General features: G+C 52.8%; 7 protein-coding genes across 7 annotated transcripts; 2 read left to right on the forward strand and 5 right to left on the reverse strand.

The window, feature by feature from the left end:
• Positions 1-42: 42 nt before the first annotated feature.
• On the reverse strand, positions 43-2,475 carry K489DRAFT_375080 (external NADH-ubiquinone oxidoreductase 1 mitochondrial precursor). The gene is made up of 2 exons (XM_033603610.1): positions 508-2,475; positions 43-434 (listed from the first exon to the last, which is right to left on the reverse strand). Exons 1-2 carry the CDS (start codon positions 2,183-2,185, stop codon positions 361-363), a joined length of 1,752 nt encoding a protein of 583 aa, XP_033464036.1. The 5' UTR covers positions 2,186-2,475; the 3' UTR covers positions 43-360.
• Positions 2,476-3,709: 1,234 nt separating this feature from the next.
• On the reverse strand, positions 3,710-4,635 carry K489DRAFT_3787 (uncharacterized protein). Its single transcript, XM_033604461.1, has one exon. It carries the CDS (start codon positions 4,429-4,431, stop codon positions 3,721-3,723), a length of 711 nt encoding a protein of 236 aa, XP_033464037.1. The 5' UTR covers positions 4,432-4,635; the 3' UTR covers positions 3,710-3,720.
• A 1,375-nt stretch (positions 4,636-6,010) lies between these two features.
• On the reverse strand, positions 6,011-7,444 carry K489DRAFT_311387 (uncharacterized protein; the record flags this gene model as incomplete). The annotated part of the gene is made up of 1 exon (XM_033600774.1): positions 6,011-7,444. A coding segment is annotated over one exon (1,434 nt), but the record flags the coding sequence as incomplete, so codon positions are not given.
• A 2,226-nt stretch (positions 7,445-9,670) lies between these two features.
• On the forward strand, positions 9,671-10,406 carry K489DRAFT_3860 (uncharacterized protein). Its single transcript, XM_033606187.1, has one exon. It carries the CDS (start codon positions 9,780-9,782, stop codon positions 10,260-10,262), a length of 483 nt encoding a protein of 160 aa, XP_033464039.1. The 5' UTR covers positions 9,671-9,779; the 3' UTR covers positions 10,263-10,406.
• Positions 10,407-16,622: 6,216 nt separating this feature from the next.
• Positions 16,623-18,039, forward strand: K489DRAFT_347956 (ribosomal protein L15). Its single transcript, XM_033602360.1, has 2 exons — positions 16,623-16,976; positions 17,040-18,039. The coding sequence occupies exons 1-2, from the start codon at positions 16,663-16,665 to the stop codon at positions 17,656-17,658; spliced, it is 933 nt and encodes a 310-aa protein (XP_033464040.1). The 5' UTR covers positions 16,623-16,662; the 3' UTR covers positions 17,659-18,039.
• Positions 18,040-18,103: 64 nt separating this feature from the next.
• K489DRAFT_375085 (rhomboid-domain-containing protein) lies at positions 18,104-20,116 on the reverse strand. Its single transcript, XM_033603611.1, has 2 exons — positions 19,258-20,116; positions 18,104-19,205 (listed from the first exon to the last, which is right to left on the reverse strand). The coding sequence occupies exons 1-2, from the start codon at positions 19,685-19,687 to the stop codon at positions 18,136-18,138; spliced, it is 1,500 nt and encodes a 499-aa protein (XP_033464041.1). The 5' UTR covers positions 19,688-20,116; the 3' UTR covers positions 18,104-18,135.
• A 741-nt stretch (positions 20,117-20,857) lies between these two features.
• On the reverse strand, positions 20,858-22,109 carry K489DRAFT_3892 (thioredoxin-like protein). The gene is made up of 3 exons (XM_033606483.1): positions 21,365-22,109; positions 21,081-21,310; positions 20,858-21,024 (listed from the first exon to the last, which is right to left on the reverse strand). Exons 1-3 carry the CDS (start codon positions 21,968-21,970, stop codon positions 21,006-21,008), a joined length of 855 nt encoding a protein of 284 aa, XP_033464042.1. The 5' UTR covers positions 21,971-22,109; the 3' UTR covers positions 20,858-21,005.
• Between the last annotated feature and the right edge of the window lie 899 nt (positions 22,110-23,008).

Consider the following 23,008-nt stretch of genomic DNA (forward strand, 5'->3'; position numbering starts at 1 on the left):
ACAACTGGGTGCAGATCAGGAATAACACATGTCAACACATAGGCAGGGCAGTTCATTAGAACATATTGAATACCATTCTATCTATCGCTAACGCGCGCGCGCAAGAAGCGCAGCCACTCCTCTAGATATCCAGCAATCCCACCGCGACCATTGGAAGTCGTCTGTGCTCAGGTCCGACGATGCATGCGAGCCGGGAAGAAGTATCATAATCTATATCAAAATACAGAGCCTTGCATCGGTCGCACACCTCCAGCGCAAATCAGGCTGCGGAACGGGCTTGTGCTGGGAGGCCAAGAAGAGAAAGAAGTCTAGCATTGGATATGGCGCTTCGGAGGCTTTCCGCCACAAGGAGCGTCACATCTATTCCCGTGAGACATCACGACCGAACAGGTATGACTTGGTCCAGTCCATGATGACGAGGATTCGGTTGCGCGCTAAAAGGAGGGAGAAGAGTTAGCATGTAGATATTGCGCAGCGAAACTGCTGGTGTTCACGGATTTCACTTACTGCTGAAGCACATGCTCAGGTAGGCAGACCGCCAGAACAGGTATGTCAATTGACCACCACTGGCCAAGTTACCGGTGAGCCAGGAGATGTCGGCAACGGCCTTCTCGCTGCCAATGTAGGCCAGAGAGCCCTGGTGCGAGTATTCGAAGGGACCCATCTGCTTGACGCGACGGAAGCGGCGCTGCAGCTCCTTGATCTCACGAAGAATTTCGTCACGGTCCTCCTTCTTGGCCGCGCGGCTCTGCTCCTCGGAGAGGAGCGCCAAACGCGACTCGAGTTCTTCCGTCCTTGCCATCTGTCCGAATAACCGGGCCAGGAAGGCTCCTTCTTGACTTGCGACTTGAGCAGTTGGAGCGTAGTTAGCAACAGCGCAGTCACCAACGGCCCAGATGTTGTCGGTGCCCTTAACCACAAGATATTCGTTGACAGCTAAGCCACGACGGGAATCCTTCTGGGCGGGAATTTGTGACATGAGATCCTTGACTACCGGGCGGACGGCGTTTCCAGTGGCCCAAACGAGAAGGCCGTACGGGATCTTCTCGACTTGCTTCTGTCCGTTCGCATCGGTGTATTCGGCCTCAATGTACTTCTCTGTGACGTTCTTCACGCTGGTCTTGTTGCGAATCTCAATGGTCTCTTCCTTGAAGGTCTGTTCGGTGTATTCGATCAAGCTCTTGGAGAACATGGGCAGGACGTTGGGCAAAGCTTCGACCAGAGTGACACGGAAGTGATCGGCAATTTCGGGAATCCATTTCTTGAGGTCGTTCTCGAAGAAGTCTTGGAGCTCGCCGGCGAACTCCACACCGGTTGGACCACCGCCAACTACGACCATGTGCAACAAGCGTTTCACCTCTTCAGGGGATTGGTCCTTGAGTGTGGCAGTTTCGCAGCAGTCCATGATGCGCTTGCGAATCTTCTGCGCATCGCCGACCTCCTTCAGAAAGCATCCATGCTCGCGTACGCCCTTGACACCGAAAGTTGCATTCTCGGCACCCACGCCGACAACCAGCATATCGTAAGCGAGTTCCTGTTGACCAAGTTGACCGGCAGAGTCTGAATCAGGGCTCATGTACACCACCTTTTTCTCATGATCGATCTTGGTGACCTCGGCTTCGTAGTACTTGACAGCGGCGACCTTGTGGCGTAAGAAGTTGCGGATAGGCTCCATGATGCTGCGATGCTCGATGGTGCCAGTGGTACATGAAGGCAGGAGAGGAGTGAACAGGAAGTAGTTGCGCGGGGAGATGACGACGACATTGTAGTTTTCGGTATCGAGATTCTTCAAAAGAGACACTGCACCCCAGCCGGTGCCCAGCACGACCAGGGTCTTCTTGCTCGGATCAGGCGCCTGCTGCTCGATAGGATGGCGGTTCTGGTAGATGCCATATCCAGTGTAGACCACTCCGCCGATGACGCCGAGATATGTGAGACGCAGAAGCCATCGGAAGAATCCGGCCTTCTTCTTCGGCGGCTTCGGGCTCAGCTCTGCGTGCACGCGGCGGAATTGTCCAGAGGCGTTGAGGCGTTGGAGGATTGACGACTCATGGGAGGACTTGATGGCGGACCTGACGGGTGACTGGAAGGCCGATTGCCGTTGTGCGACTGTGTAGGCGCGCTTGAAGCTGGTCGCCGGTGCAATTGAAGCGAGAGCTCGGGTGACCGAGGGCCGGGCGGCCATTGAGAACGCCATTCGGAGTGGAGATGAGAGGGTGAACGAGGAAGAAGGGAAGGGAAGGAAATGGATGCGAGCGTGAGAACGCCGCGAGGATTAGATGTGGTGGGTTCCTATCGCTCAACAGTAGAATCACGGCCAGCTCAGAAAAAGCAGGAGTGGTGACTGTCGATGATAATAATAATAATGCTGCTGTATGGCCCGACTCCCGAAGGAGACTGGGGCCTGAGCTTTTGCGGCAAGTTTATCGCGGTGTTTCTTGCCTAGCGGCCTTATTATGCCTCTCAGCTTGAAACTGCCCCCAACCGCCGCCGAACAAGCTGTCTGGCACCTGTCATCCGCCGGGAAATCGAAACTCTGGCATGTACCGGCTGTACATTACAGCACTGCAGGTGTATTTCATGTGCAATTGATGAGAGATTGATGATGATGATGATGATGATGATGGACATTTCCCATGCGTCATTTCTCTCTCTCTCTCTCTCTCTCTCTCTCTTCCCTCTCAGCGTGAATCGCCGGACGGAGAGGAAAGACAGTTGCCCGCCTACAATCACCCGCCCGGGCGCTCACCCATTCACCCACTCACCCACGCAAACCTCCGAGGGCAGCCGAGCAAATTCCCAACGATGTGTATATCCCGGGTGCGATAGGCTTCTTCATTGATGATCTCAACCCCCCTCCATTCGCTGCAGCTTAATATACGGGCTGATTGTCTGATGTATGATTTGCAACATGTAATAACATATCTCGGATATATTCGTCCGCGCGCTTTAAAGAAGAGCAGTGTATCGCCTGTGGTTTGAATGGACTTTGCATTTCTCACTTCTCACAGAGGCCCATGGACGAGGTCCCTCAGCACGTGCACCGCTTCCTTCCGATGCTTCTCTGCTAAGCTCTGCAAGTCCGGAATGGCGTGTCTTTGTCGCCTGTGCCAAGATCTTTCACTGATGTGCCAATAACGGGGATCGTCTGCAGCCAGCATGAACGTGCTCACGGAGCCCGGGGAGCGAGATATCATGGGGAGCACCTGAACACCTACACGCCTTGACGCCGGTTTCCAATGACTCCCACAAGGAGGGGGATTATCTAGGTTTCGAGCTCAATGTACTCGTCCTACACCTGCGAACGACCACGCTCATCTTTTACACGGGAATGGACTTTTGTGAACGTTCGTGTCTACTATTTTGTCTTTGCGAGTCCTCCATTCCAAAGCAACATCTCATACCAAGCACCTGATTCGCCGAAAAAAGACAAGCATCATAAACAAAATACGGCCTTTGAACAAAATCCACAGAAAAGCCAGGCGACAAATAAGGAACAAGAAGAACAAGAGAGGGCCGCGGTTCGGCGACCTCGCACGCTGAATGGCGCATCGACAAAACAAAAAGTAATCCAGAAGGGGGGCGTATCTTCAATAATTCCGCACTTGTATAGCTGGCGTGAAGCCGGAATGTTGCTCGTGAGCGACGGAGAAGTCGTTGATCGGCATAGGTGCGGCAAGGGGCCAGGGTGTTATTAGGCGTAAGAAAGGTGATTCTCGATCATAGTACGACCAGGACAATCAATGCTGCCAGCAGCATGGTAGTTCCTGTCCAGGTAGTAAGGCTGCTTGCGGATGAGCACTGGGTTCCTTGAATGTCGAACGGACTGCCACCGCCACCACGGCTGGTACACTGTGATTGTGCTGATGCTGGCGGCGAGGCTGTCGGAGATGTCTGCACGTTGGTCTGGCCTGCCGAAGTTGTCGTTGGACTGGTCTTGGTCGAGCTTGTTGCTGTGCTGGTTGCGCTTGGCGAGCTGGAAGTTGTTTGGTTTGACGAATTTGTAGATGCCGTGCTTTGCGTGCTCCCGGTGCTTGCTGTCGACGGCGAAGTGGTTGCAGCAGATGTGGTTGTTTTCTGAGAGGTGGTAGTCGGGCTGTTGTTGCCAGAAGATGCACCCAGGTTTGGACACAGACTCGCAGGTCCCATGCCGGACAGGAAAACAGAGATCAGATTCTGATTTTGAAAGTTGATGCCAGTACAGGCCATCTGGACGAACGAGGTCATCGACTGAAGACCTTTAATACAGGCTGGACTGCATTTCCCTCCGAAATCCGCACCGCTACATCCACTTATTGCGGCAGTATATACTGTCTGACAATTTCCAGGCAGGTTGTTCACGCTTGGTTGGAAGTCGGAAAGCGATGCGGCGAGCGAGGTACCCGAGAAGGATACCGCCACGAGCGCGAGGAGTGAACTGGAGAACCGCATGGTGTGCGTTTGACGATGGCGAATGCAAGCCGGTGATTACTAGTTGGTCGGAAAGGCAGCTGTCCTTGCCCAGGGATGAATGAAGCTGTGTTTTACTGAATTTGCAGCTCCAATGATCGGATCGACTGTTGCGGTGGCGGAGTTGAATGTAGTCGTGTTGTGTGGGATTCGCGTGGTGCGATTGTGCGATCGTGCAAAGCAGGTGCGACGCGAGCCGGTGATCTGGCCAAGGAGTGCGTTGTCGAAGTCGAACAATTACAGGCAGATAGCGAATGGATGTCTTGCGCGCCTGGCTACAAGACTTGGGCGGTGGGCGTGTGTTTGGCGGAAGAAGCTGACCTCACTGTCGCGAGGGCGGAGCGATGAAGGTGTAGGCGCCGCGTAGGAGCAAGGGCAAGGGCGAAGAAATGAAAGCAAGTGCGGAGATTGCGAGACAGAAGTCAAGCGGGCGTCCCAAATTGGCAAAGCGCAAATGCGACATCAGGCGTGAGGAGCAACGCTTTGGGTGGAACGAACGTCCGGGCCTCTCATTATCTGCATGCACCAATCACCATGCTCCTCGCCAGCTTTATTGCCTCTAATCATTAGGCTTCACTCTAACCGGATCGGAAGCTCCTATCATTGCTGGATGATGAATGCCACAGTGCAGGTCAATTCAGATTCTGAAACCAAAAGACCGCAGTTGCATACCTAGAGAGGCAGGGCATTCACCGCGCCACACCTGGGCAGTTCGGTTGCATGCAGGTAGTTGCCATATTTGCAGAAGAAGAACCTTGACGAGGTGACGAGATGTAAGACGCGGCACTCACACTCAGGGGCTCGTGCACTCCCCAGCTCCCTCCGAAATCCACCAAGAAGTTGCAAACTTAACCGCGGCCCAAGCTTTCGGGTGTCTCCGACTGTTTGGTCATCATGAATCCCTGCATGCTTAGGTGTGCGTGACGTCCAACCTCCAGCTTGGAAAATGTTAACGGAAGTGCACGTTGGGTATCACATGGCAATTTTCTGACATGTCATTGTCTGAAGTATCGAGCAGAGGGCATGCAGGTGAACTCGGCTCTATCAACTAAGATAACAATAGCCTTGGTCACCGCTTTCACGGCTGTTCTTCCACTTCTGTGGTGGTCTGAATATTTCTGTCTGATCTCCGCACGACGTTCGTCCGACACAGGGATACCCATTTTGATCCTTCGAAAAATGATTATATCTGAATTGCCTAGGCAGGCCGGGACTTCATGCAGGCCTCCGGAATAACTTTCTCCCAAAACTGATAATCATGCGAAACCCAAACTCCTCATGATGCCGCGATGCTATGCTATGCTATGCTGATGCAGGAAATGCGCAATTATTTTACTGTCAAAGCAAACCGCTGCCGACGTCGAAGCCTCAAAGCGGCCCGCAAAGGCAACGATCCATGAAAGTCCACTGCTGTGATCTCGCGCAGATGTCCTTAGTGAACCGAAGACGGAAACAAAATTCGTTATATGTAGATGAGGCAACTGCAGTGTGCTCTGCACAAGCCGAAGAGGAAAGAAATGCCCGTAAGCTGTAAACAGAAACGTGCCATCGGCAGGAGCCATTACTGCTTCTTGGCAGGCATCTGTTGAGCATTGTTGAAGCCGGGCCAACGATGTACAGGCGTCATGTCTTGAGGATGCGTGCCATCCAGCCATTGGTTCTGGGCGAGGTAAGGTAGACGACCCGTGTGCTGGACTGGCTGGCCGAGCGGCTGATACTGCATCCGGTTGAGATCGATATTGCTCGGCCGACCCTGTAGAGCAGCTGAAGGAGGTGGGTGAAGCAGCGTTGACACACGATGCACTGGCCTGTATGGTGAAGTTCGCTGCCGTAAGAAGTACGATGGTGAGACCTGCGATGATTGGTATGTCGTCGTGTTCACCGGAACCATGGAAGGGTTCGGCGATGCGATATTGGTGGGATATGAAATAGGCGTGTGGAACTTGTTCTGTACATGGGTAATCGATCCCGACGGAATCTGGCTAGACGGCGCAGTAGCAACGGGTAGCATGGTAGCTTGGTTGTGGCTAATTGTGGCTTGCTCGGCAGCTGTCAAAGCTCTGACGGGCGCATGGAGAGATGGCAAATATTGTTGATTGTGATGAGGCAGGAGTGGAGCTGGACAATTCGCCGATGGCGGAACCGGGAGTGCAAGGCGCGGGACTGGCTGGACCGATGCAAATGGTGGACCCGAGTTGTGGTGTCTTTGAGGCGACGTGTATTTGGACACTCCAGTTGGGAGCCTTTTGGCTGGAGGCTCGTATGCTGCTTCATCAATGCTTCGCTTCCGAGATCGATTGGGACCGAGGTATGCATTGACATCGTTCGCCGTGTTCAGTGGCGAGTGAGCCGGTGTAGGTCCATAAATGGACAGTGGCCCATGCCCTGCTGCCGCGTGAAGCGTCGTCAATGACGCGGACGGAGGTGATGCGTTGTTGGATACTGGTGGCGAGGGTAGTGGGCGCGGCAGAAGCATTGTCGAGCTCACGGCAAGGCCTGGTGCATACACAGGCGGCGGCCTGCTTGCTCTATTGTAGAAAACGTTGAATTTGGACAGTAGAGATCGCCATTGATTCCACTGCGACTCTGATGTGGACAGACAGTACTGCATATTGCTGAGAAATTCGACCTCCATGATATGGACCTCCTCGACTCTGATGCAGGTCACCTCAGCCCAAGTTTTGTTGGTGTAAGTGTTGTCGTCCAGAAACTTGTTGCCAAGCATCAGAGCTACTGTCAGTAATCGATACTCACTTCCAGACTTCCCTCGAACTTTTGGATTGTGTTTCTTCAAACGAAAGATGAAGAGCAGGGCAAGTAAGATCACATTGTCAGCGACGCGAGTGGTCGATAGGACGTGAGACACCCATTTGCGGAATTCTAGTGTAGGCCTGGCATCGGATGAGAGCGGCCGCTGAAGAACGTAGCCATCTGGGGAGGTTTCGACGGCTTCCAGGACATCAAACGACTCAAACCAAAACAAGCATGTGATCTGGAAGCTGTCAGTATGACAACGCTGTGCTCTCGGAGGAAAAGATGCCGACTGACCTGTGCAGCAAGCTCATGAAGACCGTCATCAAGGGAGGCGGTTGACATTGGAGTTGGGGAGCTCGAGGAAGCGGCCGGAACATGAGTTACTCCTTGTAAATGATGGCCCAAACTGCTGACAACGGTGCTGGCCCTCACTATCGCCCCGGTAGGCGAGGGTTGCCTCTGAGTTGTGCTTGAAGCAACTGGATGTTGATCGATTTGGGATAAGGCAACTGGAGGTACAGTTGTCGACTTGTGGAGCGTTGGATCACACACGTGATCGTTGAAACGATGGCCATGCCCTTCTCGAAAGTGATCGAGATGTGGATATGTCTGGATGGCATTCATCTCTGGCGGTGGAGTCAAAGGTCTTGCAAATCGAAGGTGAGGTTGATAGACACTGTACGGAGCGTGAAAGTGGTCGACCTGTCGGGTTGAACGATCGATAGGCAGTACTCTAGACCAACAGGAAGGTCGAGGGCGAGTTGATGAGTCGACATTCATGCAAGGCGTTGGCGAAGAAGTGGTCGTCATGAAAGGAACTTCAAACTGAGGGATTCGAGCAGGTACAAATCGGACATGAGTGCATACGAATGTCGTTCCGGAAGCATCGATTGAGTGGAAGCAAAGGGACGTGTTTGTGGAAGGTCAAAGACGATGGAACGACCAAGTGAAGTTGCGTCACGAGCCGGCAAGTAGAATGAAGATTGATTATTTCTTGCAGTGATGAAGATGATGGTCACTAACGATGCTTCCAAGGATAGGTAGGGCTAACAGACAGACTCAAGCACCATCCATCACCGCCCCGTTGGTCATTTTTTCCCTTATTGCTATTGCAGGGGTTCATCAAGAGGCAAATGGTGTAGGTGTGACCACGCGCGATGGTGACGCTGGAGAAGGAAGGATAACGTGTGTGTATGCGTGTGTGTGTCGATGCCGCAAGGTGCGTGCGAGTGATGAAGGTGCGGGCGTGCAGTGTGGATCTTGGTGGAGGCAACCGTGGCAGGACGTCTCAAGAGGGGAGAGGACGACTAGGCAATGAAACAGCGAACAAGAGGCCCACGCCGTCGACGCCGTGTCATTACCTGTACCATGTCGATTTTTAGAAAGGTTGGAAGGGAACGACCTGTGTGTGAGTGTGTGAGTGTGTGAGAAGATGCGTGTAATGGCGACGGAGAGTGTGTGCAGGATTTCTACGGTGTTCAACCGTACTGTAGGTTTGAACTAGCGAAGGCATGGATGAGACTGGCACTGGATTAAATTCATCGTTGTTCGGGCATGCAAGGAGACAAACCGACAGCCACCACTACCATCGTAACCGCCATCATCATCCCTCCGGTCGTGTGTGTGTATAGTGCTACGCGCACACACACACAAACGTTCTCGTTCTGCTCACACACAGACGTTCTCATCCACACACTCAGTATTAGTACTAGGGAGATACACTCTCAGACGTGCAGGCATGCGGGCAGTGTGGTATGAGAGGGAGAGAGGCCGTGCGTCAGTGGACGGTGGAACTGCGCGGACGACACCACGACCACCGAGAAGGAGGATTGCCCCGGTTGATCGCACCGAACGAGGACGTCGACATGGGATTTCAATTTTCAAATGCGGAGCTGGCCCCCAGCCGACGGTGGTGGACATGTGGGTAGAGTTTTATTTAGTGGCAGTGGCAGTTGGCAGTGGACAGTGTGCAACCTTGTATGTGTGGTCGCGCGCGCATGTGTGTGTGCGTGGGCGTGTGTGCATGCGCAGATGTGTGGTGCTCACATTTGGGTTTTGGGGGGGGAGGGGAGATGGTAGTGCAAACGCGCGAGTCATCCGGAAAAGCATTGATGATGATGGACTACTTGGTTGCGCAGAGTGTGGAAAACGGTACCCCCGAGAAGGGCTGTTACGGACCATGACTGACTACTGTACCTAGGTCTACAGGAAGACGCGGCACGGGACTATACCGCCATCGATCATCATAACGGCGACGCGCGCACAGCCTTCGGCCACCCTTGAACTCACCAGCCTGGCCTTTCACGCCTTCCGTGTACGAATCAGGGAGCGCCAGCCGGTGCAATGTGATCGATCCCATCCATGGACCCGAGAGCGCTACCTTGCTGTGCTTGTGAACCAGTGTCTCTAGCCCTCATAGCATGTACTGGTGGAGACGAAGACTTGTTCTGCCGAGATTGAGTGATCGGGCGACAGTCGTAATCAACGGGCAATCTATGGCGGACGACAATTTACAAGGCACAACCTTGGAGGAGGTCAGCTCTCGGTCGGAAACCTTCGTCAACCAGTAGCACGACATGGAAAAACAATTATTACAGTATGCTGAGACTTGCGAATCGAAGCCAAATCCTCAACGCCCTGTTTTGCCGGTATCGAGTTATTTGTCGATAGCGCCGTCCCTTCCGGAACAGTGGCCTCGCTTCACAGACGTTATTTGTCTCTGGTGTGATCAGCAGTTGCGGCGTTTGCGGTCGCCGAACCCTATCGCTGCACATCGTGCTTGCGGGACGCTGCAAGCGTTGGAAGGCCGTACAGAAGACGGCGGCTTTCGTTTTGGCTCATTAGATGCATTGCGCCGATGGTCGGAGTGTGACCCTGACCCTTCAGGCCCAAGCTTGCGAGAGGTTGCAATGATGCAGTGCAAGGTGGAATGGCAAGCGATCAAGATCATCTTCGCACACAACTCTCCGGGCAGGCAGACATGTTGCCGCGAGCGTGATTTGCCATCGGTCAAATTCCAGTCTGCACAACCTGCAGGTGGACCATGGCGAGGAGATTAGGGGGAGGAGAAGCGAAGGCGAGCATGGCGGGTGCAAAAGGACCCAGCCTGAGTTCCAAGGGACCCATGATTCGTCCGCCCACGGACTAAGACGCCTGGAACGGTGATCTAGGACATCACGACATGCACAAAGAGAGCATGTACTTGGTGTCGGGTGGGCGGACTACACTGTACATGCACATAGCACACAGCACAGGGCCGAAAGCTAGATTGGTGGATGGACGCATGTCGTGGGGCTCGAGGGCTGGCTGGCTGCTACGGCGGCCCCGGTCGCTGCGCAGTGCAGGCTTCAACTGTCGCCCAGGTGGACTTGGATTTTACCAACGGAGAGCTGTAGGCCGGCTGACTGGCTGGTTGGGCTCAAGCTTTCCCGCCGCTCCCCTTCCAGACTATGCGTGAGCCGTGACCGAGTGTACCTCAAACATTGGTCACGGCCAACGGGATACCCACGCAGGAAGGGATATCCATATGAGACGAGCGTAACGGCATGGACCTGCGGCCTTGCCGCACCGCTGTTGGACGAATAGTGCGCAGCAGTGCGCAGCCCCGGATAGAATACGACGCAGTGCCCAGTGGGCGGTCGTGACCCGTGATGATGCGGTGACGGATTAGAAGCAAAGGGGGGAAGCTGGGACGGCGTGCAAAGGTGGCGCGCCGAGGGCACGCAAAGAGCGCGAATCATCAGTGGAATTCCACAAACCCGTACCGCTCGGTGCCACCTAGACGCTTGTGTGATCGTGGACGTCGAGACAACACGCTATGCATCACGCATCCATGTATTGTAGAATTTCTACCAACCGCTCTGCTCATCGATGTATCAAGAAAAGTCCATCGTGATGCGGAGCCGCTGATGCATATCGGTTTGCACGATGCAGCGTCAATCACGTCCCTGCTCTTGTGCCAGGAAGCAAAGAACCTAGCCTGGGAGGTTTCTCGGCCTTCCATGCTCTATACCGTGGACGATCTCAATAATTAGCACTGGCGCGGACGTTTCGAGGCGGCGGCGGACATGAAAGCTGCTGTGGATGCGACAAGTTTCTCACTTCTGTGCCTTGACATCCCGCAGCACGGCCGAACGAGATCCGTCAGGTGTGCATGGATCCGGAAAGCGTAACACCCACAGCGCAGCGTTTGCTGTGTATTCGGCTGAGTTGCAATCCATCGACAGATGATAGATCCTTCAGCCTGTCATTAGTATAGTAGGAGCATGAGGCATGCACTCCGCCAATGATGTTACTGGAACCAAATTATAACTACTGTACGGCACGATGGGGCGCTGATGACCGATGATCCCACTCTGGCACCGTACTTACCCGGGTAGGCATTCTTCGCTCGGCGTGACGCTGCCAGAGCCAGAGGGCGGTAGATACTATGTAGACACCATTCAACCTTGGAATGCATGCTTTGTTAGCGTGGAGATCAGCTTCTTCCATTCCACCCGCATGATGATTTCGAGGATGGCGCATCCGACTTTGAGATGCAGCGTGCGTTCAGACTCCCCTGCTCGAGTTTTGAACTCTGTCACTCCTTAGTGTTGCTCTGGCCTGCATAGCGTGATGAATGTGTAAGATAAGCGAGACACTGGGCTTTTTTTTTTCTCCCACCGCGTTGTGACTCCAAGCCTGCGGCGTCATTGCACAAGGTTCGTCACATTGTGATGATGATGTAATATCGGAAATGGTAAGCGCATACCTTGCCTAGGTGTGCTGGAGACTTCTGATGGTGTCTAGTGCATCTGTAGTACAATGTAGCGACTGGACACCACAGATCTGTTCGCAGGTCAGGTTGACATGTTTTCTCAAAGCCCGGCCTGAGATATATCATTTGATAAATCATGTTTCAAAGCGGAGCCGAGCGGAGTTTCCTAAAAGTTAGGTGTTGATAACATCATGCCGACAGGTGTCGCTCAAGTCTTGTACATTGCTTACGTTGACCCGTCAACGATAAGCGAGGACGTCACGCTAATTGCTTCATCCATCGACGACGCATTTCCTAGCACAAACGCTGTCGGAACCATTGTTGTTATAATATGGATGCAGGAGAGCTTTCTGATTGTGTGTGCCAATCCCCTGTGTGAGTAACGTTGAATTCCTGATGTACAATGAAATGGAAGATCGTACACGTCAGCCATCCCGAACGAATTGGCACTAGTGAAATTCCAACTGATGATCCTTACTGTGAGGGAACGAGAATGAAAGCGTGTTACGACACAGTCATGGCATACATGCACCATTTCCCTGGGAAGAACACAATAGCTGTGCCGCCCGCGGACGGCAGCAGACCATGTTGCCGATGTGAACCTGTGTCCGAGGCACATTACGCTGCCGCAGGTGTGTGTAGTGTTCGTCTTGCTAGCCGTCTTACGCCAAGCCATACGGTCCATCTTGTTGAGCTGAGCCAGAGTGACGAACTCTGCAACATTGCTTTTGGCGTTGTACATGTACCTACGTAGTACTCGATTGCATGTCGCTTTTCATGAGAGACGAGCTTGGGATGCTGAGACTTGTCGTTACCCTGACCCGGATGTGTCACCATCACCTGTCAGCATGTCGATTGGATACATATGATGAAACCTGTTGATCCGTGCCATTTCATCCACTATCCCTCGCGCCTAGATCCAACATGATGACCGGCGCGATCAGCTCTGAAGTGGTGGCGGAGGCACACAGTTTCTGTCTCTGCGTGGCCGTTCTGCACCATTCATCTGAATCTCCCATCTTCACTCGTCCTGAATTGGTTGTCTCCTGGCTGATCGAAACGCTGTCAGCTTGTAACAATTCAATCTTCTCGGCAAACACACCGCCGCCTTGATAGATACGCGCAGGCGGCCGGCTATCCCGACACTAGTGTCGTTTTATCAAGTGATGATGACCATTCGGTCGGCGGGAGGGCCGCGTTTCTCTCTGATCGATCGGATAAACCCTGCATCAAGGCGCACGTCTGTGAGAAGTTCATACACCCTCCCGTGCTGCTGGAGTGGCTCCAGGTTCAACTTACAGCATGGGTGTTCACCTGGGCAAACACCGACTTCCCACCGGACTGTGCACCACCATGGATGTCAACCACACGAGCAAGAAGTCAATATCGCATACCGCAGACTTATGCCGATGTCTCCGTGGTCTGACCGCGCGACCCAGATAATTGACTAAGAGCTCGTGATCCTCTGGAATGAACACCCGTGCACGAGCCTCGCGTCTGCTGTGATCTGAACAGTTTGGAGGGGACGGGGTAATTACCAGCCAGGCAGGCCGTAAGAGCCATGAATTAGTTTACTCGATCTGTGAGTGACTCAGCATACTGGTGAGGTGCCGATCCTGACGAGGTCTGGGGCCCAAACCCGGGTCCGATGGACCACGAGTCTGCATGTCACGGGACGAACTCTGCTGCAGCGGTACGAGAACGAAACGAGGCGTGCAAGCTTGCCGTCCTCGCTCTCCTGCATCGCGCCGACAAAGTCCAGCACTGTAACGGCCAAGCCTCCGGGGATTTGACGCTGGAATCCTGCAAGTTCCCGGACGACGGGGTACCTATGGTCCCGTATCGAGGTGCCCACACTATCTTTCATGCACAGCATCCATGGAATGCTCCTGGGGGCTGCTCATTCAAATTTTCCGATCACGACGCGGCGTGTCGACTAATCATGTGATTGGAGGCTTCAGCGATACAAATGTGGAGATGCGCGTCCGTACTGTGCTCTGGACTACTCTCGTACACTATTGTATACCGTTCGAACTCTGTATCCCCTTTCACTTGATTGTTCCCGACAACAGGATGCACAGTCTTGGGTTGGACTACTCCACTCCGGCGCGCCGGCCAGATTTCCCCAAATACTTCACATCACGAGCCAAGTAGATTGTACAGCCCACGCGAATCGACAAATGAGTGATTATTTGGCGTCGCGCTCTCACTGCGATTGTCGTGCAATATTGATCTCAATGAAAATCCTTGCACGCGGCATCATCCCGTGCACACATGAAGTGCTGTGATACTGTGTCCCAAATAGTTGTTGGGATGAGGCGGATAAAGCCCATCACACGCTCGGAGTGCAATGGGCTGCTGTTGACTGTCACGTCACATGGGTGGTGAGCTCGGCGCTTGGACAACTCATCTTGTTGTATGCTGGGATGATTCTGACTTCAAGGAGGTCCGGGAAGTGAAGCTGCACCGTCATGGTTTGATTCGGGAAGAACCAGGCCCATCTCTTCACTGCGAAAATGTCGGAGACCACTATTCCGCGCACGCCACATTCCAGTTGGTACATCGCCATTCCGCCCCGAAGCCAAGCGGCTAGGGCTTCCAAAATATTATATTGATGCCGTGATATTGTTAGATGCCTACCTAGAGCTGCGGTAAACGGGAGACTCATGCAGACGGCCTTGGTATGTAATAGGCCAGCCCAGGTCTGTCTCATTACAGCATCAACGGATCGCCGTCCTTGTCAGCCGTTACCACCATGTTGCCAACCTGGGAGTCAACATCATGCAGCACACTCCTCAGTATCCATGAATCACTCTATCCAACGAGCTCAAACTTTCCGGCCCTGCTTATACGATTTTGGTAGTAACTCCAGAGTGCATTGACTACTGCATCAGGGACATCTTACGTAGTGTACACTTCCTGAAGGTCAACGTAGCCGTTTTGTAGGCGGCGCGGTCCTTACCATACTGTCATCATTTGTTCATGCCTGCTTGCCGCCTCAAGTTGGTGGGGTTCCATACGTACATTGAAAATGGCTCCACCGCTTCGAAGGACCAACCATTTCATGCCTGATTGACCGATTGGTGTATCCACGCCTGCGAGCTGCACTGCAAATACTTGCCGAGCAGCCGCGAATTATGGCATCTCCTCTTTGGTGGTTATCATTACTCTTGGTCTCGATGTTGGCATCACAGCGCCTGACGATCTCGACTTACACAAATCCTTGCTGGGGAGAATTTGGTATCCACTTTAGAAATACCTTCCGTTCACGCGCACAAGATCATCGAAGGCCGAGTCACCGATGAGCGGGGGCGAATTCGATTTTGCTCAGTCCCACGCCATGGTACATGCACACCCTCCTGCCGTCGACGTAAATGGTGACGATTTGCATCCTCGTAGGAGCAGAACATTGTCCTTCCAAGGTTAATCGATTCCGCGAGGTTATCCCGCGAATTCTTCCAACTTTCCCACCAGCACAGCCGGTCGACCATAGAGGCTCGTCTTGCTCCCTTTGCCGGAAAATGATCAATTCGGGAAGACCCGCGCGTGTCTGTTCGCTTTTGGTGAGCCTTGTCACGACTCAAAACTACAATTATTGCCGCGGCAGGAAGGCGCACTTTACAGATTAAGGGTGTGTGTTTCAATAGAGGAGACGCAGGTCATTCGCCTCTACCTCAGTCTCGTCATCGGCACCTTGGTACTCTTCGAAGTCGTTGCTCCGAGATACAGGGACGCCGAACAGCGAAATGGGTCATGAAATCCGTAGCTCTGACGAAACTCCGACAACGCGACATGCACCGGGCTGCCTGTTAAGATTCATAGGGGGGGCAATGATTCGAAGTGAGCTAGCGAGTTGCTCCTGGCATCAATGAATTCCCCGCCGACCCTAACACCTTGCCAGCGGGACCTAGAGTATCCCAAAATCGTCGAGTTTATTGTGTAGTATCATGGCTCAAGTTGCTTCCCTCTCACCTTGCGATGCTGCTTCGCGCAATCATACTCCTGTAGTAGGACGCTGGTCATGATTCACCTCTAGTCGTGTTCACTTGGCCAGCACGAATAGTGGAGGTTTGACTGAAACAAGTGATTTGTTGTCCGTTGGCTCGCAACTTTTTGAGCCGGTTAGAGCATCTGAAGCCGCAGCGGAGCATGGAGGGCTTGTTGAATAAGCCTGTCATGAACGTAAACCCGTATTGTAGGTGTATGTACCAATTCATGCTCTCCAGAAAATCAGCTGTCGTTCAAACTAGAATTACTCGCTGCAAGTCTGGCGAATAATCATCGTTAAGTGCTGATGGGCTATGACTGTGCAAACGGAGCCGGGTGCTCCTAAGGAGCCATTGCGGTGATGTAATTCAACACGTCTGTTAGGCAATTTCGTGCTACAGCATCTTGTCGCTTAAGTCCTAACGCTCTTGGTGGCTCATTGGCTCTTCGTCTCGTCCAGTCTAGGCGACAAAGATTTGATTCGTGATCAGAGCCGCACGCACGACGTGAGAAAATTGTGTTACCGAAATAGGGATGAACTGAGAAAGAGAATCTATTTGTGGTGGAGTTGCCCAGTTCAAGGACGCATCGGACTTCTGTGCTAATCCGAAAGGAGATGTTCGCCGACTTCACTTCCACCAATTCGACTGTGATTGTACAGTCGATGTCTACGTGACGGGTTTCCAATAGAAGGATAGCACCTCGTTACAGTCATCATGCCTCCACGACTGCAACTGCTCAAGAGAGCCCAAGTGGCATTACCGGCTGCGTCAACATACCAGCCAATCGCACCATTTCTTTATCCTTGCTTGCAGCAGCAGCGCTTCGCGTCAATCCTCAACTCTATTTCAGACACGCCCGGCGCATACAACAAGCGCATCCGTCGTGGACGTGGTCCATCTAGCGGCAAAGGAAAGACATCTGGACGCGGTCATAAGGGTCAGAAACAGCATGGCAAAGTGCCTGTGGGATTTCAAGGAGGCCAGACTCCGAATTGGATTGTACACGGAAAGAAGGGCTTCACAAACAAGTAAGACGCACCGCGCGGCACAACGTTCGTACTATTTCAACCTCTTGACTAATGTACAACCAGGTTCTCAACCGAGATCAACCCTGTCAATCTGGACACCATTCAATTATGGATAAATAAAGGCCGGATCGATCCTTCAAAGCCCATCACGATCAAAGAGCTGAGCAAGAGCAAATGCGTCAAGGGCATTAAAGACGGCGTGAAGCTGCTTGCACGCGGTAAAACCGAACTTACAACTCCAATCGACATCGTTGTCTCTCGAGCCAGTGAAGAGGCGATAGCACAAGTGGAAAAGCTCGGAGGCACAGTAACCTCCCGATACTACACCAACTTTGCCGTCAAGAAGATTGTCAGAGGAGAGATGGATCCCATCCACAGCTTACAGTCTCGCATTAATCTCGGTCCGGAAGCACAGACAGGAGCGGAGACGAGCACTGCCGGCACGCGCCTCGATAGATCAAAGTACAAGTATCGCCTGCCGGACCCGACAAGCCGAAAGAACTTTGAATACTACCGCGATTTCACCAAGAGAGGTTACCTCAGCCATACGGTTGCTGAAGGCCAGGGTCCCAGCTTGTTCTTCAGGAACCCTGCGGCGCCGCCGACAGAACGGCGAAAGAAGGTCGCTGGTAGGGCCACAAAGCTCACGAAACAACAACAAGAAGCAACCCGACTGTGGTGAGCGGCTGCGCTTCTCAGGCATATGTTGCTTCCCTCTGTACTGGGAGGTTGAGACTCCCCTCCTGTACAGATGGTATCAGTGGAAGGTGATCTTCAGAGCTAGTCTCATTTCCAATATTTCAGAGCATCGCGTTGCGAAGGCACTCGATGCGTGGAGCTCAGAATTGTTAATAGAACGATTTTGAACTTGTGTTGTACTATAATTTGGGACATCCGTTTGTATATGAATATTATGTGGTCTGTTTCGATTCTATCAAGATTTCTTCCTCGCACAGGAAAGCAGGGTCCCATGCCAATGGCGGCGGTGAGCACCATTATCACATCGAAAGTATCGCACGAAATAAAAATAATTTGTTGTATACAATCCCTAAATGTGACGTCGAATTTCTACTTTTGCCATCGCTATGCAATCATACTCGTAAAACATCATGGAACCGGGAAACCCCCTCGATTCTGAAGAAAGCAATCAATCTTTTTTTCAAAAACTCCCGGATGATGGGGCATTAGAGAGAAAGAAATCCCGTCGAGCTGGCGAGGTAGAGTTGTTCGGTGTGAAGTGGAGGTTGCCAATGTCGCACCACGATGTACCGCCGACCTTGACATCCAGGCAAGAGAGGTACTTGCACCATGAACAAGTATTCATCCAGACGTAAAAGTTCTTCAGAAGCAGAATGAAAGAGATCGTAACTCCTATAAGAGCTGCGGCACGAAGGATCCACCACGCCCACCATACGCCGCGACGATGCAAGAAGAATTCCCGCGGGTCCTTGGCGAAAGCGGTCAAGCCATGCCGTTGTTTGTCCTGAGAGGCGATGGTGTAGGTGACTTCTGGAATGGTTCGCCTGGCGATCGATTTCGGAGAGCGCAGCAAACAGATTCCCAAGACGAAGCCCATCAGGAAACCTCCAATATGTGAGAAGTTGTCCAGGCCTGGGAGCAATCCAAGCACGAAGGCGATGATGACATCGATGCACACGAAGATGATGTCCTTCCAGGGACTGGGTCGATCTTTCCAGGTATACAGGATGTCGATCAGCGAAATGGCCAGGATACCGAATAGACTTCCGGAGCATCCAGTCGATGCGATTCCAGCAGCGGCGAAATTCCCACCTAGGACAAAGCCGAAAATGCCAGATGCAAAATATACGATGGCGAAGCGAACGCTGCCGATCAGGAGTTCTACGTCTCGGCCCAGAGTCATCTGCAAAAGCATGTTGAACCCGATGTGAACGATTCCAGCATGTAAGAAGATTGGTACGATGAAGCGAAACCACTGGTGTGGTGCTTGGTTGTCAGTCCTCCCGGGGACGATGTCAGGCACGCCGCCAAAACCGCAGAGATCAGAGAGTGAGCAAGAGACGCTCGGCCCAGTCAATTCGGTCGCATTCGGGCATGGCCATGAAATGACTGTCGTGCTCTCTTGGATGCTTGCGACGTAGTGCATGCAGGGCGGATATCTGGCACCCATGTTGATGAGAACGTACGGTGATGGGCCGATCATGGGGTTGAAGGAAGGCTTTGTCGCGATAGGGGAATTCGTCAACATCGCTGGGAAGCATATTAGCGATATCCTGTTAAAGAGAAGGTGCAATCGAATTACCATTTCGAACAATCTCCACAATGAACACAATTAATTGGACGACCGTGAGAACGTATACCACCCATGTGATCTTTCCGGTGAACCATCCTCCTCTTCTCGGTCTACCTCGTTTCTGGCGCGGGTCTACGTCTCTTACAAATGGATCTTCTGGAGGCAGCATTGGCGTTATTGTCTGCGTGGACCCGGCGCCTGACTTGCGCCCACTCAAAGGTATCGCATTGTTGTCGTCGAAAGGATCTGAATCGCCATGTGATCGAGCGCTGGCGCTCAAATATGATGTATCGGTATGTTGGCGTGCAAAAGGATGGGTGTGGTGGTCGTCGAAAGGGGAACCCACTGGCGAAACAGCGCCTCGCTCTTGCCGGCTTGGGTCATCGTGATATGGATTCGCCGTGTGGTCTGGCGAGTTGTAGTAGTCTCGTGCTGCCATGGCCGCGATCTGTGAAGGTGTCCAATTGACACTGTGTCTGCCTCGAAATTGCACTCAGCTCTTCGACAACGCTATCAAAGCGTACGTCTGAATCTCGATGTTGCCTCGCGGGGCCAGGATAGGGAAGTCCCAACGGAGGTCCAGGTTGCAGGGTTCGCTCCTTTGCTTCAGTGACCCTGTGTCCAACGTGCCAATCCGAGTGAAGATTATTGACCCCAGAGCACGACCGATGAAAGGGAACAGATGAGGGCAATGACAGGATATTGTACAGTATCGGCTGAGTCGTATGCATGCATTTCAATTGATTGCGGCGTTGCGAGGCAAGACATACATACGGGCTCAGAATAGAATGGGCGCCAACGCGCGTGGTTGCGGCAGTGTCCGCCTGCAGGTCTGCTACCCCTGCGAATGATGATGGAGAAGGAGCCTGCGCCACACTCGTCGTCAGCAGCCGTTCATCTTCGAAATCCACATTACCTCAATATATGATCTCTGTAGTGCACAGACCTTGGCATTGAGACATTCATGCGAGCTGGTAAATATATGGTCAGCCCTTCGGAAATTATCTATCTCATGACCGAAGCTGGCACTCGTTGTTCCGACAGATGTCGCTGGTTAGAGTGTTTTCGAGGTCAAATTTGGGAGGTCATCAACATTGTCTCGCGTGAGAAATAGCGCGGGCGAAGCTGTAGTGCTATACGATCTAGTACATCTGTGAATGTCCGCTGGTGGCCCTGACGAATCCAGTATTGTTCATTCCCAACCTTCCTCCTACCTATCCAGATAATTGTTTGTGAGGTAGATAAGTCTGCTCCCTAGATGCTCAAGAGGGCGAATTGTGCCAATGTGTTCCCACAAGAGACCGCTCTGCATGTTCTATCTCTGATCCTAGCGAGCGACTTGCGCAGTCTGAAAACCTTCGCACGTTTGCCTATATACGATGACCAGGGAATGCGCATCCGTGGCGCACACGGCATAGGCAGAGTACTGAATAAGCAAGCTTGTCCGCATGTTATTGTGTGATCCTACACTTATCGGGAGATAATGCCAGCGGCGATTGGTCGTTCCTGATCTGAGCGTCCCGTGGAGATGGCGATAATGAGAGCGCGTGTCAAGAAGCTTGCCATCGCAGCCCGAGGCTCGAGGCCTTGGACTCCAAAGGGCGACCACGTATGCCATTTTGTGAATGAACTTGTGACTCTGAACGGAGAGAGGCACTCAACTATAGGAGATTGCAGCATAGTGCGAGGCTGAGATGCATGCTCGAAGGCGCTTCGAGTATGTATTGATCAAAGAAAGCCTGAGAAGGGGTTCTCAATCATCTGAGAATCTGTTGCCTGCAAACACCATCAGTGAACACGCATGACTGGATTTAATTCAATCGAAATGATACCTTTGTAACACTGCTTCGATCACCGTCGAGCTCAGGTCAGCGTCATCGGGAAGCTCATCGATGATGGGAATGAGGCCAGCAAACTTTTCGCCGTTGCGATAGGCGAGCAGTGCCGGTACTCCGGCAGGCTCCATTTGCGCATCCTCGAAGTGGAGCTTGATAAATCGAGTGTCTTGATGCTTGCCGGCCAATTTGCGCAGGCACCGCTCAATCTCCGTACTGACGTCGGACTTATCTTGATCAGCTCGGGCAGGACCCGGTTCTCTCGTCTGTTCACGACTCACCTTCTCGTCATAAATATACACCACTACTACGGCGCCCTGAGAGTTATCCACTGCTTCAAGGAAGCCGTCGCCGTCGACAGTCACCATACCGCCGAAGAGTCCCCCGCTTCCGAAATCCGCCTGTGATTTGCTTTGCTTCGGCCCACTTTGTAGCTCCTGCATCCGACTCTTTCTCCATTGATCCATGAAATCATCATCCAGATCGTCAAACATGCCGTCCTCGTCTTCGTCCAAACTCGGCAGATGTGATGCTGGTGCTGAGTGGTCCAGGGTAAGAGTCTGCGTCTGTGAAGAGAGATTCAAGACGCTTCGGGCTGAGGCCCGTTTGTCACGGCATGAGTCTTGCCAGTGCTGGGCGTCCGCAATCACGCCTTTCACTCCAGTGTTGGCTTGATAGCGAGTGGTGGGGATGGTGCTCCGATAGCTACTAACACTTGGTCTTGGGGCGGGCTGGTCATCCTCGTCTTGCTGCGAGCCCGATGGTGTATGGTCTTCCTCGTCGGACGGGTCTAAGGACGAGCGACGATCATCGTCATCTTCGGGGTGAGAGACGCGGTGACCTTTGTCTCTCATCAATTCATTGAATTCCTCCTGTGCGGAAGCCATCGTGAGTGTCAGCAGCGGGGTTGGCCTACATGCGCATTGGCTGGTCACGGATGGTAGGCAATCACAGTGAGGCAGTGAAACCAAAGTACAATGTGAGCAGCGTGGCTTTCCTGTGCGCGCTCTCCAGATCTCACTTCCTCAATCTGGATGTCCCGCGATTGTGGACGGAGTGCGATCTTCGAATCTGCTTGGAAATATCAGACTGTCCTCTGGAAAGGCAGTCGAATATCAGGACTTGCTTTGGGATGACACAGACAAGCGGTTCACCAATGCAGGTTTCATTCGCAAGTCGTGACCCAGATAGCCGTCCATTTGCGATGGAGATTATCCTTCAGTGATCCCGCAGCCTGCCACACGCATTGACACAGCGAAGGATTCAGCTTAAGGATCGGAAACCCGTCGTTGTAATATAAAAGGAGGGGCTGCGATTTCCATCTTATCAGGTTCCTCGAGCCCTGCGACTGGCCACTGGTTCAGCATGGGTGCTAGCCCGGGAGTGCGTCGATACAGCGCGGCTTAACTCTGTGTAGCTGGAGGGCTCCCATTACAACCCTGGACGTCGCTCACCTCCCTCGATGGCGGCCACTGTGGGCAACAGCAACATATCTGCACACCTGGGCAGCTCTGCTGTATTGGAACTTGGCAGAGTACGTCTACACTAGCTGTGTCCAGGCTCACAAAGCACCAGGCCTCTCGTCATAAGCATAACAGACGGAGTTACTATTCAAATGTACATGATACGTTTCTTCAATTGACGCTCATCCAGTAGAATCAAAAAGGTATCTCACAACGCAGTCCCGTTTCTACGATCCAGACTCCGTGTAGCGCACAGTGACAACGTGTTTGCCACCCGCACAAATGAGACAAGATCATTCCCACGCGTGCCATGCGACCAGATCCCACATGCACATGTCATACGGTGACCACATTTCCCGCTGCCGGAACGTGTTTCTGAACTTGTATGCGGGTACGGTTCAGTTGCTGAGGGGCCTCCGGAAATCGATAGGCTTTTAAATCCCGTGGGCTGCGTTGATCACC

The sequence above is a fragment of the Dissoconium aciculare genome (genome assembly GCF_010015565.1).
Source record: "Dissoconium aciculare CBS 342.82 unplaced genomic scaffold K489scaffold_1, whole genome shotgun sequence".
Taxonomy (NCBI): Eukaryota; Fungi; Ascomycota; class Dothideomycetes; order Mycosphaerellales; family Dissoconiaceae; genus Dissoconium; species Dissoconium aciculare.